Here is a 14,347-nt window from a genome sequence, read left to right on the forward strand (position 1 = left end):
CCCTCCCTGGGAAGATGACACAGTACAGCCGATTGTACGCAAGGGCTTTACTTGGGAGCTTGATAAAACACAACCCGGCTGCAGGGGCATAACGTCACCACCCTCCCCCCTGGCAGCTGTCCCACCTCTGGGACTCAGCACATCTACCCTCAGCACCTGGGGTTTCTGCTGAGGGCTTCATCCTGTCCCATGCAGGTGAGATAATGCTGCCCAGCACCAGGAGGCAGCTAAACCTCGGAGCATGGGGAGGGGGGACTCCGGTGCTCCTCCCAACTGGTCAGGGATGCTGGGCTGCTGCGGGGAGAGGGCAACAGGCACACAGAACCCCTGGGGTGTCCTCAGTGCCCAAGCGCCTGCTTGAAGCTGGAGCTGTCAGAGCATCCTCGGGGCAGAGGCTGCACAGAAGCAGCAGCCGGAGCACGTTGGCCACCCTGCAGCCCCATCCCCGGCTGCTCTAACGCCCTCATCCCTGCGCACTGCAGGACCTGAGCTCAGCACCCCTCGCTTAGAGGTCTGGGTGTGCTCCCTCCTCACGTTCATCTGATGTCTTGTCATCAGCAGCCGGAGCTTTGTGGGGCAGCAGGGTGGGCAGGGGCCTGGCAGGGGCAAACTGGAATTCCTCGGGCACAGGGGCATCAGGGGTTTCCTTGCGGTAGAAGCCCAGCTCCTGCACCAGCCGGTTGATCTCCTCCCGGGTCATGTCACTCAAGGGGATTCTCTGCGTGCAGACAGGGATTGCAGCCTGGGGGGCACCAACCACCCCAGCCCCTGTTGGGGCAGTAGGTGCTATGCTACCCACTCACCTCGAGTTCCTCGTATCGGTGGCTGAGGAGCACAAGCTCGGGGTCAGCACCAGGCAGATGTTTCATCTCCAGGTTATGGCTGGGCAGTGTGTTAAGGAGCAGACAGTACTGGGCAGGCCATGCAGCTCCCCATCCCACCCTGTTCTATCCCACATCCCAACCTGCCTCATCCTCATCCCACCCCATCTTTTCCTATCCTTTCTTCATTTTATCCCATCCTGCCCTCCACCCCTCATCCAGTTCTACTCTCCATTCCGTCCTGTCCTCTGTCTCTGCCCTTCTTGTATCGCCCTCCATCCCATCTCCCATCACATCCTACAACCAATCCCATACTCCATCCCATCTCATCTCCTCCTCCATCCCATCTCATTTCCTCTTCCATCCCACCCTATCTCATTTCCTCCTCCATCCCATCCCATCTCCTTCCTCATCCCATCTCAACTCTGCTCTCCACTGCATCCTGTTCCATTCTCCATCCCATCCAGCCCAGTCTTACCCTATCCCATCCCACCGCGGGTACTAGAGAGGGATGTCCTGGGTGACGAAAGCCTTGACCTGTGGGCACAGCGGTGACACAGCCAGATCAGCCTGGGGGTCCCGGCCTCAGCCCCAAACCCAGCCCCGTTCCTGGCACCTACCTCCCTCAGCCGGTTCAGCCATCACCCGCCACACGTCTGGGGAGGAGACACTGTCACCTCGGTGCCCCCACATCCCTGGCATCCCACACCCTGGCACCCCTATACCCAGCACCCCCAGAATCCCTACATCCCTGCATCCCCACATCCCAGGCATCGTCCACCCCTGTACCCAGCACCCCCAGCATCCCCGCACCCCAGCACTCCCCCCAATCCTGGGCATCCCACACCTTTGTACCCAGCACCCCAGAATCCCTGCATCCCCATGGCCCCACACCCCCCATCCCGGGCATCCAGCACTCCCATGCCCCAGCACCCCTGAACCCCGACGTTACAGACATTGTACACTCTGACACCCCTGTACCCAGCACCCCCAGAATCCCTGAACCCCTGCATCCCCACAACCCAGCCATCCGGCACCCCCATATCCAGCACCTTGGCACCCCTACACCCAGCACCCCCAGAATCCCTGCATCCCCCATCCCGAGCATCCCGCACCCAGCCCCCCCGCCCCGCTCTCGCCTCCACTTTGCCCCTCGCCAGGTCCCTCAGCGCGGCCCCGCGGGGTCGGGGGGGTCCCGAGCCGCCCCCCAGCGCCAGCGCCGCCGCCAGCAGCGACAGCGACAGCGGCAGCCGCGTCCCCGTCCTCATCCTCATCCTCATCCCGCGGCGCCACGTCAGGACCGGGAGGGGCGGGAGCGAGCGCGGGGACCTCCGCCTCCCGCCCCCCCGCGTGTGCAAACCCCGCCCCGCGTGTGCAAACCCCGCCCCCCCGCTCAGACGGTGCAAACACGGACACACGCACAGCTGGGAGTGTGCACACGTGCAGCGAAGAGCCGAGCATACACTGAACTGCAGGCACACACGTTTACACACCCACAGAGCTCGGTACACACACACATTTACACACCCACAGCTCTGTATGCACACGCACACCTGCACACACAGAGGCCTGTATGCACACACACATTCACACACGCAGAGCTCTGTATGCACACACACATTTACACATGCAGAGCTCTTTATATGCACACACACACATTTACACACACCCAGCTCTATGCACACACCCATTTACACACACAGAGCTCTGTATGCATACGCTCAGCTGCTCACACACAGCTCTGTATGCACACACACATTTACACACACACAGAGCTCTATGCACATACATATTTACACACACAGAACTCTGTATGCACACGCACTGCTGCACACACACCTGCACACACACATTTACACACAGAGAGCTCTGTGTGCATACGCTCAGCTGCTCACACGCAGCTCTGTATGCACACACACATTTACATACACGGAGCTCTGTTTGCACACGCAGCTATACACACAGAGCTCTGTATGCACACATTTACACACACAGAGCTCTGTATGCATATGCTCAGCTGCTCACACGCAGCTCTGTATGCACACACACATTCACACATGCAGAGCTCTGTATGCACACACACACCTGCACACACAGAGAGCTCTAGATATGCACACACACAGAGCTCTGTATGCACACACACACATTTACACACACACAGCTCTATGCACACACCCATTTACACACACAGAGCTCTGTATGCATACGCTCAGCTGCTCACACACAGCTCTGTATGCACACACACATTTACACACACACAGAGCTCTATGCACATACATATTTACACACACAGAACTCTGTATGCACACGCACACCTGCACACACATCTGCACACACACCTGCACATGCAGGGCTCTGCATGCACTCACACATTTACACACACAGAGCTCTGTATGCATACGCTCAGCTGCTCACATGCAGCTCTGTATGCACACACACATTTACATACACGGAGCTCTGTTTGCACACGCAGCTATACACACAGAGCTCTGTATGCACACATTTACACACACAGCTCTGTATGCATACGCTCAGCTGCTCACACGCAGCTCTGTATGCACACACACATTTACACATGCAGATCTCTGTATGCACACACACACCTGCACACACAGAGAGCTCTAGATATGCACACACACAGAGCTCTATGCACACACACACATTTACACACACACAGCTCTATGCACACACCCATTTACACACACAGAGCTCTGTATGCATACGCTCAGCTGCTCACACGCAGCTCTGTATGCACACACACATTTACACACACAGAGAGCTCTATGCACGTACATGTTTACACACACAGAATTCTGTGTGCACACTCACATCTGCACACAGCTCTGTGTGCACACACAGCTGGACGTACACAGAGCTCTGTATGCACACACACATTTACACACACAGAGCTCTGTATGCATATGCTCAGCTGCTCACACGCAGCTCTGTATGCACACACACATTTACACACGCAGATCTCTGTACGCACACACACACCTGCACACACAGAGCTCTGTATGCACACGTATCTATACACGCAGAGCTCTGTATGAACACACACACACAGAGAGCTGTGTATGCACACGCTCAGCTGCTCACATGCAGCTTGGTAGGTACACACACATTTACACACACACAGCTCTGTATGCACACACACATTTACACACACACCTGCACACACACCTGCACATGCAGAGCTCTGTATGCACTCACACATTTACACACACACAGAGCTCTGTATGCACACGTAGCTATATACACAGAGCTCTGCATGCACACATTTACACACACATTTACACACACACAGAGCTCTGTATGCACACGCTCAGGTGCTCGCACACAGCTCTATGCACACACACATTTACACGCACAGAGCTCTATGCACATGCATATTTACACATGCAGAGCTCTGTATGCACACGCACTGCTGCACACACACCTCTATACACACAGAGCTCTGAATGCACACTCACATCTGCACACAGCTCTGTGTGCACACACAGCTGGACGTACACAGAGCTCTGTACGAACACGCACACCTGCACACACACCTGCACACGCAGAGGTCTATATGCACACACACATTTACACACACAGAGCTCTGTGTGCATACGCTCAGCTGCTCACACGCAGCTCTGTATGCACACACACATTTACACATGCAGGTCTCTGTATGCACACACACACCTGCACACACAGAGAGCTCTAGATATGCACACACACAGAGCTCTGTATGCACACACACATTTACACACACAGAGAGCTCTATGCACATACATATTTAGAACACACAGAATTCTGTGTGCACACTCACATCTGCACACAGCTCTGTGTGCACACAGCTGGACGTACACAGAGCTCTGTATGCACACACACATTTACACACACAGAGCTCTGTATGCATACGCTCAGCTGCTCACACGCAGCTCTGTATGCACACACACATTTACACATGCAGATCTCTGTACGCACACACACACCTGCACACACAGAGCTCTGTATGCACATGTATCTATACACGCAGAGCTCTGTATGAACACACACACAGAGAGAGCTGTGTATGCACACGCTCAGCTGCTCACATGCAGCTTGGTAGGTACACACACATTTACACGCACAGAGCTCTATGCACATGCATATTTACACATGCAGAGCTCTGTATGCACACGCACTGCTGCACACACCCCTCTATACACACAGAGCTCTGAATGCACACTCACATCTGCACACAGCTCTGTGTGCACACACAGCTGGACGTACACAGAGCTCTGTACGAACACGCACACCTGCACACACACCTGCACACGCAGAGGTCTGTATGCACACACACATTTACACACACAGAGCTCTGTTTGCACACGTAGCTATACACACAGAGCTCTGTATGCACACATTCACACACACAGAGCTCTATATATGCGCAGACACACACGCGCGCACATTTGCACGCGCACAGCCCTCTGCACACACCCATTTACACGCACACACACGCTCAGCCCCGCACACACACACTGTAAGCGCCGCGGGGGCTGCAGCAGCTCCAGCTCGGGGCTCTCGCTCGGCTCTGTCGGGCTCGGGGGAGGGGGGGGGGTGTCCGCCCCTCCAGCACCGCCCCCCGCTCCCTCCCCGTTCCCGGTGACGCGGGGCAGGTGGGGCGGTGTGGGGGGCGGTCCCGCAAGGTGCGCGGGGCTCCCCCCCCCCCGGCGATGGAGCCGGCGCGGCGCGGCGGCGCCGCCGATGCCCCCGGGCCGCCCCCACCGACCCCGGCCCCAGCCCCGGCCCCGGCCCCGGGCCGCCCCGCCCGCAGGAGCCCCCGGCCGGGCCCCCCGGGCCCCGCGCGGCCGCTGCCCAAGGCCGAGTCCAGCGAGCGCATCGCCCCCCGCGGCCCCGCGCTGCCCCGCGCCGCCTCCAGCGAGGCCATCGGCAGCCGCGGCCCCGCGCCCCCGGCCCTCCGGTGAGCGGGGACGGCGGGGAGGGGGCCGGGGAGAGGGGGGGAACGGGGGTGGGAGGGGGGGAGCGGGGCTGGAGCGGGGATAGAATGAGGCTGGGGGGGGATAGAGCGGGGATGAGGGGGAGAGCGGGGCTGGAGGGGGATGAACGGGGATGGGAGGGGGAGAACGGGGCTGGAGGGGGGATAGAATGAGGAGGAGGGGGGATAGAGCAGGGATGAGGGGGAGAACGGGGCTGGAGGGGGGATAGAATGAGGCTGGGGGGATAGAACGGGGATTGGGGGGAGAACGGGGCTGGAGGGGGATGAACGGGGATGGGAGGGGGGTAATGGGGCTTGGGAGGGGGATAGAACGGGAATAGAACGGGACTGGGGGGGATAGAACGAGGCTGGAGGGGATAAAAGCGGGCTTGGGGGGAGGACGGGGCTTGAGGGGGATGGGGATGGATGGGATAGAACGGGAAGAGGGGGAGAACGGGGCTGGGGGGGATAAAACGAGGAGGGGGGGAGAACGGGGCTGGATGGGATAGAATGAGGAGGGGGATAGAATGAGGAGGGGGGGAGAGTGGGTAGAGGGGGGAGAATGGGGCTGTGGGGGAGAACCGGGATGGATGGGATAGAATGGGGCTGGGTGGGGATGGAACGGGGCTGGGGGAGAACAGGGTTGGTGGGAGATAGAATGGGGCTTGAGGGGGGGAGAACAGGGATGGGAGGGGGATAGAATGGAGCTGAGGAGGAGAACAGGGATGGATGGGATAGACCAAGGCTGGGGGTAAGCGGGATGGGGGGGTGAACAGGGATGGATGGGGTGAACGGGGCTGTTGGGGGATGAACGAGGCTGAGAGGATACAGTAGGGCTGGGGGGATGAATGGGGGTCTGAGGGAGAACAGGAATAGTGGGATGAATGGTGCTGGGGGGTGAACAGGGTTGGAGGAGAGCAGGGACATGGGGGGTGAATGTGGCTGGTGGCGAGTGGGTCTGGAGGGGGAGCTGGGGGGAGAGAGTGGGCAAGCAGAGTTGGAGGGAGGACTAGGGGCAAGTGGGGCTGGTAGGAGGGCGAGCAGGGCTGGAGGGGGAGGTGGGGGCAAGTGGAGCTGGTAGGGGGTGAGCAGAGCTGGAGTTGGGGCTGTGGGCAAGTGGAGCTGGCTGGGGAGCCAGTGGGGCTGGAGCGGGGCTTGAAGGCAAGTGGAGTTGGCTGGGGGCGAGCCAGACTGGAGCGGGAGCTGGGGGTGAGTGGACCTGTGTGGGGGGCAAGTGGGACTGGAGAGGGGGCTGTGGGCATGCAGGGCTGGAGAGGGGGCGAGCAGAGCTGGAGGGGGAGATGGGGGTGAGCAGGCCTGGCGCGAGGGCGAGCAGGGCTGGAGGGGGCACTGGGGGCGAGCTGGGCTGGTTGGGAAGCTGTGGGCTAGTGGGGCTGGATGGGGGTGAGTGGGGTGAGTGGGAGGGTGCCTGGTGCCCGTGTTGGCACAGGGGGCATCCAGGGCAGTGGGTGCTGCGCAGGCTGCCCTGCCACTCGTCCCTGCTGTGCCTGAGCTCGGGGGGGCCGTGGTGCTGCCCCCCCTCCGTGCTGAAACGTGTGTCCCCCCCCGTGACCGAGGCTGTCCTCATGCTGCCGAGAGAGCCCGCGGCTGCTGGCGCGTGCTGCGTGACGGCATTGATGTGTTGTGACGGGTGGTGGCTCTGCTGCGGTGAAGGACACTGCTGCGGGGTGGCAGCGCTGCTGTCACACGCCGTGCCCTGGCCTTTGGGGCTGGCAGGCTCCGGGGACTGAGATCTAGGTCCTTTTCTCCAGAAGCCTGCGGAAAGCGTGATTCCTGAGGAAGGGAAGCGCTTTCCCAGGGACACGCTGTCTGGCAGGCTGTGCCACCCTGCCTGTGGCAGCCGGCGGCGACGCGAGCGAGGGTTCTTTGTGCTGGTTTCTGGTGTTTCACCAGCAGGGCCGCCACGTGCGGAGCTGTAGGAATTCATAGAATCACCAGGTTGGAAAAGACCCACCGGATCATCGAGTCCAACCATTCCTATCAAACACTAACCCATGTCCCTCAGCACCTCGTCCACCCGTCCCTTAAACACCTCCAGGGAAGGTGACTCAACCCCCTCCCTGGGCAGCCTCTGCCAGGGACCAATGACCCTCTCCGTGAAAATCTTTTTCCTAATATTCAGCCTGAACCTCCCCTGGTGGAGGCAACGACCCATGTCCCTCAAACAGGAGTTTCAGCTGTGGCCCCTTCTTTTGCAGGCAGAGCTTTCTTGGTGAGGCTAAGGGCTGAACGGCGGTTACGGGGAACAGCTCTGAGCCTCTGTTTTTCCTTTATCCTCCCAAGCATCACCGTGGTCACCTGGAACGTGGGCACAGCCATGCCCCCGAGCGATGTGACGTCCCTGCTGCACCTCAACACGGGCGAGACAAACGACGCGGATGTGATCGCCATTGGGTAAGAGGGCGAGGACGGGGCTCCCTCCCCACCACGTCCCTTCGCAGGGATCCTCGGAGAGCTGGGAATGGAAGACCTGTAGCCCCAGCCTCCCTAGGGCATGGTGAGCAGGGAGGGATGCGCATCCCAAGCAGTAAAATAGCAGAAAAGGGGATGGAGAATCGGCTTGTGGAGAGCAGGAGCGCTCAGAGGAACTGGAGCCCTCAAATCCTGAGTAACACTGAACCTTGGAACAGGCTGCACCTGGCTGTGCTGCGCGGTGCTGGGCCTCAGCGAGCCCCGCTCTTGCCGTGCGCCCCGGCAGTCCTGGCAGCAGGTCCGTAGAGGCATTGAAGAGTCCTCTGGGACCGTTTTCCTCGTCTCAGCTTTTGCCCGTAGCGTGCAGGCCTCAAGGGCACAGATCTGCTGCTCTCTCGCAGCTGGGTTGGCGCTGTGCCCCGGCAGCGCCGCCTCCGCGCACTCGTCCTGAGCTGGGGTGGCTGGCGAGGTGAGCTCTGCCGGAGGCGAAGGGAAAACCGGTCCCTCGGGCTTTGCCGTGGGGCCTGTGGGTTCCTGCTGAGGCCAGGGACGTGCTGCCTTTGCGCCAAGCATGAGGTCGAAGAGCTGTCTCTGCCTCCAGGGGCTCCCCCGGTTCTCCTCGTCCCGCAGAGGTGAGCAGTGAGGCTGCTGGAGCGATGCTGCTGTGCTGGAGTCATTCTCCTGGTCCCCTGGCCCTGCAGACCAGCGGGATGGGGCTGTAGAGACCAGAGCCTGGATGGATGGGGCAGAGGGTGTAGCTGGTGGCAAGGGGACCGTGTGCAGGACAGGGTGTCCTTCTGCTCCCCGCCGCCAGGACGCCTCCGCCAGGCTCTGTCCTTCCTCTGACCTGCATCTTTGCGCCCTGAGCACTTGATATTTTTGGGCAAGACGTTTCTGATTCTGCCACTCTCTGCGGATGTTCTCCTTTCCTCTCTTCACCAATAGCTGAGCCAGGAGGAGCACTGTTAACCCTCTGTGTGCTGCTGCTCTGAGCTGGGTGGCTAGGATGCATCTGGACTCCCTGTGCTGAACTACCTATGAGACCTGGCTTCTCTGTAGAGACCAGTGCAGCTGAAATGTCCCGTAAGCTCCTCTTGCACCTCGAGATAGGCTTCAGGCTGCTGCCCAGCCCTTTGCAGCTGAACTGCTCCTGGTTTAAAAAGGGCCAAGGCCCTTGTGGGTGCAGGGCCACTTGTGCCTTCTGCTAGCGCGTGACCCAGCATCGCTGGAGCAAGGATATGGCTGGTTTGTGCTCTAAGCCCTGGGTCCTCCCTGGAATTGCCCTTCCCGGCCTGGCCCCGCTCCCCAGCACTGTGCTTTGGCACCTCTCCCGAAGAGCGCTCGCTAGCTGGGACGCAGATGCCTTCCCGGTGTGGCTGAGGGACCTGTCCCTCTTCCTCCCAGGCTGCAAGAGGTAAACTCCAAGATAAACAAGCGCCTCAAGGATGCCCTCTTCACCGATCAGTGGAGTGAGCTCTTCATGGATGTGCTGAGCCCCTTCCACTTTGTCCTGGTAAGGAGGTCCCAGAGGGGCTGAGCGGTTTGGCGTTCCCTCTGTCTGCCAGGCACCGGGAGGGAGAGGGGGAGGCGTGGTGGGAGGGCTGGCTGGAGCCACCGCCTGCCAGAGGGACAGCTTGAAGCCATCCGAGCGGTGTGCGGGGCTGTCCTGCACCTTAGGCAGCCCCCACGGTGCTCTGGGGATGCCTCTTGTTGCCGGCTGCATCGCACCAGGCCGAGGAGGTGGATGTGGGAACAAGCTTGTGCTTCTGGCAGCAGCCTGCGGCTCCCAGGGCAGGGTCTGCTCCCCAGGGCGCTTATCCCAGCGCATCCATGAGCCTTAAGACCGCTGGGCTGACCTTGCTGGAGGACGTGCACGGGTCTCTGAGCTCAACGTGTGCAAGGAGGGGGCACACAGAGGATGGAGGTGCCACCTGGCTGGCCTGGAGGTGGGGCAAGCTGGCCCGGCCGCTATGGGCTGTGCTGTGGCTACTGTCGCGTTTCATCCCGTGTTCCCATTCCAGGTCAGCACGGTGCGGATGCAAGGTGTGATCCTACTGGTATTTGCCAAATATTACCACCTGCCCTTCCTGCAGGACATCCAGACAGACTGCACGCGGACGGGGCTGGGAGGCTACTGGGTGAGTGTGGCCCTGGGGTGGATGGAGAGGGGCTGCCTTCCCCAGGAGTCACGGGATCCTCTCGGTGCAGGGCAACAAGGGTGGGGTGAGCGTTCGTCTCTCCATCTTCGGCCACATGGTCTGCTTCCTGAACTGCCACCTGCCAGCGCACCTGGAGAAGGCGGAGCAGCGCAAGGAGGACTTTGCCACCATACTGCACATGCAGCAGTTTGAGGGGCGTGCAGCCAGCGGCATCCTGGACCACGAGTGCGTACCCGACCACTTTGCTCCCCACTCTGGGCCAGGGCTTTAGCGCCAACCTCCATCCTTGGCCGCCTTCCGATAGGGTCTGGGCTCTGGCCCCTGAATCCCAGCGCAGGTCGGAGCTGAGGTCTTGCCTGCTGATGTGCAGAATTGTCCCGTGGCCCAGTGGGGACCCGGCACGGGCGTTAAGGTCCTTGGTCTCCCCCGGGGCACATCCAGGCTTGGTGCAGCTCTTGTTGTGCTGGTGCTGTTGGGGTTGAGCACTGGTGGGGTGGGAGGGCCCGACTCTGTGCCAGTGTCTTGGCTCTGTGATCTGACCCCACCATGGGCTTCACGGTTGAAGTGTCTGCCTGCAATTCCTGCCCAGGGAGGTCAAGCCCGCATGGTTCCTGGTGCTTGGAGGGCTGGGAGAGCTGTTGGCCGAGCGCTGACCGGCCCCAGTGCTCCTGGCTGAGCTGCCCACGGGCTGAGGACGTTGTCCCCCTGGCTTCGGGAGCCTTAGCCCTTCCAGTCCACCCACCTCCCTCCCACCTGCAGCCTCGTGTTCTGGTTTGGGGACCTCAACTTCCGCATCGAGAGCCTCGACATCCGCTTTGTGAAGTACGCCATCGACAGCAACATCCTGAGCCAGCTCTGGGAGAAGGACCAGGTGAGCGGGCTGGGCGCGCTGCTGCTCCTCGGCCCCTCGTGGCTCTGGGCTCTCGCTAAACCTCCCTGTGCAGCTGTGGGACGGGGCACATGCCCACACTGCCCTGAGGGCTCTCCTGGCTCTGTGGGGAGGGGGCAGCACAGTCCCAGGATCAGAGAATCGTCGAGTCCCTAGGTAGGCACAGAGGGTGGAGAGGTCTCGGAGGCATGTGGAGGGGTCTGACCTGCTCTTTCTCCCACAGCTGAACATCGCTAAGAGCACCTGGCCTGTCCTCAGTGGCTTTCAGGAGGGCCCCCTCAACTTCCCACCCACCTTCAAGTTCGATGTGGGCACCAACAAGTACGACAGCAGGTGGGAAAGCAGAATGGGGCCGGCGGGCTCTGGGGGTGCTGGTGCTGGCAGGGCAGGGGGTGACGCTGGTGCGGATGGTTGGGAGGAGCCGTGCTGGGGAGCGGGGATGGCAGGTGGGACGCGGCTGTTGTGCTGGTGCCAGCACGGGTCTGTCCCTGCAGCCGCACGGAGCCGTGTGCCGAGATGAGCCGTGTGCGGTAGTGCCGGGGGAGGCAGTTTGGGGTGCAGCCCCCTGCCCTCTGCCAGGCGAGAGATGCCCCTCTGTGCCCCGCAGTGCCAAGAAGCGAAAACCTGCCTGGACCGATCGCATCCTCTGGAAGATCAAATCTCCCGGTGCCGGGTTGGGTGCAGGCGGGCGCCGACCGAGCCGGGGGGTCCTGTCGGTGAGCCAGCTCTGCTACTGCAGCCACATGGAGTACACGGTCAGCGACCACAAGCCCGTAGCTGCAATTTTTGCAGTGCAGGTGAGCGCTGGGCACGCAGGCAGGAGCCGCGGGGCTGCGTGCGGTGGCTTGGATTATCTTTGGCAAGCGCAGCTTCTCGCCGCTGGGGCTGGAGCTGCTGGCGGGGTCTGCGTGAGGGCCAGACCCTTGGTGGGCAGCATGGGGGACTCTTTGGCCCCGTCTCGCTTACCACGCGCACGTCTCTGGCAGTTTGCTTCCAAGGCAGACAAGCCCCCGGTCGAGATCTTTGTGGCTGACGAGTGGAGCAGGCCGGAGCAAGCAGTTGTCAGGTACAAGATCGCTGCTGGCTTCCACCGGAGCTCCTGGGACTGGATAGGACTCTACCGGGTAGGGGCTTGGGGGCTGCTGGGGCTGGAGGGAGTGGGGAGCGCTGCACAGCACCGCGGGGGCCCTTTGCAACTGCCTCCAGCCGGCAGGCGCGGGTGCATGGCACGGACCTGCGCTGTGCGCTCCCTTCCCCTGGGAGGCCCTGGCAGTTAGCGGCAGGATTGGTCCCTGCGTCAGGAGGCTCGTGTCTGGCAGTTCCCTCTTTCTTCTGCTCCGTGGGGGCTGCAGGGTCCAAAGCCTGGTGTTCCCAGGGTGCTGGGTGGGCGCGGAGCAGCTCTTGGTGCCTCTGGGCGAGGAGAGTTCAGGCTGGGTGTGGGTGCGGGGGCTGAGCGGGGCTGATGTTCTCCCAGTCACCCCTCTTCTCCCGTGTATGTGCACCCAGGTGGGCTTCCGGCATCCCAAAGACTATGTGTCCTACGTCTGGGCCAGGAGCGATGATGGAGAGCGCTGCCTGGAGAAGCAGCTGTGTGCACAGGTGAGCTGGGGCCAGCCCTGCTGTCACACATAGACAAGCGTGTCCCATTGGGGGAGGACAGTGACCCCTTTACACCCCTGATGGAGTGGGAGGACACCTCCTTAGAGCTTTGTGTGGGGCTGGAGGTGGGATGGGGTCCAGCCCTGGTGCCCAGCAGCTCTTTCTGGGCTGCAGGTGATGTTCTCGGATGAGGCCCTGCCTAAGGGGAAGGGCGAGTACATCCTCGGATACTACAGCAACAACTCCAGTAGCATCGCCGGCGTGACCGAGCCCTTCCAGGTGAGTGCGGGCAGCAGGTGAGGGTGGGGGTGCCTGGCGGGAGGAGGCTGGTGCCTCACAGCCTCCGGTGAGGATCAGCCAGCAGTGCTGATGCCAGGGTGCAGATCTCCCTGCCCAGGTCGGAGGAGGGCAGCAGCTCCACAGACAGCTCAGGCAGCAGCTCCGAAGAGGAGGATGACAGCACCCTTGTCCTGCTGGCCCCCAAATCCCGTAGCCCCAGCCCGGGCAAGATGAAACGGCACCGGAGCCGAAGCCCCAGCCTGGCCAAGTTCCAGGGCCTCATCCTGCGGCCGTCGAGCCGGGACAGGGCTACGAGCCGCAGCCCTTCACCCCAGAGCCGCCGAGGCCTCCCTGGGGACATCCCCACCATCCACCTGCCCCAGGAGGAGCCAGGGGGGCTTGGAGCCAAAGCCAAGGAGCCAGGGCGGGCGGCTGACGGCCACGAGGGCAGCTCCTTCTACCAGACTGTGCGGGAGCAGAGCCGCCCGCGGCGCGTCTCTGCCGACAACCCCCTGGCCAGGGCCGACCCCAGGAACCTGGGGCTGCTGCCCGCGCTCCGCCTGGAGATGATCGACCAGGCCATGGGCTGGCGCCGGGAGAGCGGGGACCAGGGCTACCCGTGCCGGAGGATGAGCCCCACCAGCCCCCCCGGCTGCAGCACCTCCCCGAAGGAGGGGAGCAGCCCTCAGGAGCTGGGCAGCCCTGGCTGTGCCATGGGCCGCTGAGGCAGCGGCTCCCTCCGTCCTCCCCATAGCGCGCTTGCTGTGTGCTTTCCTCTGCCCCTTTCCTGCTGAGCCGCCCCCCTCCCTTATTTATTGACTCCTCACCCCTGGCGCGTGCCTGGCAGGGGCCTCCCCCCAGCCTGAGCTGCTGCCCTGGTAGGGCTGGGAGGTGGCATGGGGTGGCGGGGAGCCCCTTGTGACATTCCAAGCGCAAGATGCTTTGGTCCTAGGGGAGGAGTGCTGGCCTCACACCTGGGTGGGACAGGAGGCCAGGGCAGGGCTCTGGCGATGGGCAGAGAGCGAGGACCACCCCAGGGTACCCCCGAGATCAAAGCTCGCTCCTTCCTTGCTGCTACCACCGTGCCTCAGCCTTGGATGTAGTGTGCGTGACAAAATAAACCATCCTGCCCACCTCAGCCACCCTGTGCTTACTGTGGGGGGCAGGATCAGCCCCTGCCGGGTTGGGGCACAAGGCT

At 61.7% G+C, this 14,347-nt stretch overlaps 2 protein-coding genes across 5 annotated transcripts; one reads left to right on the plus strand and one right to left on the minus strand.

Annotated features, from left to right (window-relative positions):
• Window positions 1–20: 20 nt before the first annotated feature.
• SELENOM (selenoprotein M) lies at window positions 21–2,101 on the minus strand. The gene is made up of 5 exons (XM_069870976.1): window positions 1,961–2,101; window positions 1,442–1,477; window positions 1,324–1,358; window positions 804–882; window positions 21–718 (listed from the first exon to the last, which is right to left on the minus strand). Exons 1-5 carry the CDS (start codon window positions 2,099–2,101, stop codon window positions 506–508), a joined length of 504 nt encoding a protein of 167 aa, XP_069727077.1. The 3' UTR covers window positions 21–505.
• A 5,902-nt stretch (window positions 2,102–8,003) lies between these two features.
• INPP5J (inositol polyphosphate-5-phosphatase J) lies at window positions 8,004–14,334 on the plus strand. Of its 4 annotated transcripts, none has more exons than XM_069870888.1 (12): window positions 8,072–8,205; window positions 9,169–9,468; window positions 9,628–9,736; window positions 10,245–10,361; window positions 10,432–10,607; window positions 11,142–11,253; window positions 11,495–11,604; window positions 11,879–12,068; window positions 12,258–12,395; window positions 12,778–12,870; window positions 13,045–13,149; window positions 13,254–14,334. In XM_069870888.1, the coding sequence occupies exons 3-12, from the start codon at window positions 9,704–9,706 to the stop codon at window positions 13,872–13,874; spliced, it is 1,695 nt and encodes a 564-aa protein (XP_069726989.1). In that variant the 5' UTR covers window positions 8,072–8,205; window positions 9,169–9,468; window positions 9,628–9,703; the 3' UTR covers window positions 13,875–14,334. The 4 variants fall into 4 exon arrangements, with proteins under 4 accessions (XP_069726992.1, XP_069726989.1, XP_069726990.1 ...); XM_069870889.1 differs by having other exon boundaries at window positions 9,169–9,306; XM_069870891.1 differs by lacking the exon at window positions 9,169–9,468 and having other exon boundaries at window positions 8,004–8,205.
• The last annotated feature ends 13 nt before the right edge of the window (window positions 14,335–14,347 follow it).

Source organism: Phaenicophaeus curvirostris, chromosome 17, assembly GCF_032191515.1.
Source record: "Phaenicophaeus curvirostris isolate KB17595 chromosome 17, BPBGC_Pcur_1.0, whole genome shotgun sequence".
Lineage (NCBI taxonomy): Eukaryota > Metazoa > Chordata > Aves > Cuculiformes > Cuculidae > Phaenicophaeus > Phaenicophaeus curvirostris.

Excerpts from the sequence above, each read along its gene's own strand:
- INPP5J (XM_069870891.1), top strand. The coding sequence starts at position 8,129 with ATGCCCCCGAGCGATGTGACGTCCCTGCTGCACCTCAACACGGGCGAG. Across the intron at positions 9,737-10,244 it reads GCCCCTTCCACTTTGTCCTG|GTCAGCACGGTGCGGATGCA; the intron begins GTAAGGAGGTCC and ends TTCCCATTCCAG. Across the intron at positions 10,362-10,431 it reads CGGGGCTGGGAGGCTACTGG|GGCAACAAGGGTGGGGTGAG; the intron begins GTGAGTGTGGCC and ends CTCTCGGTGCAG.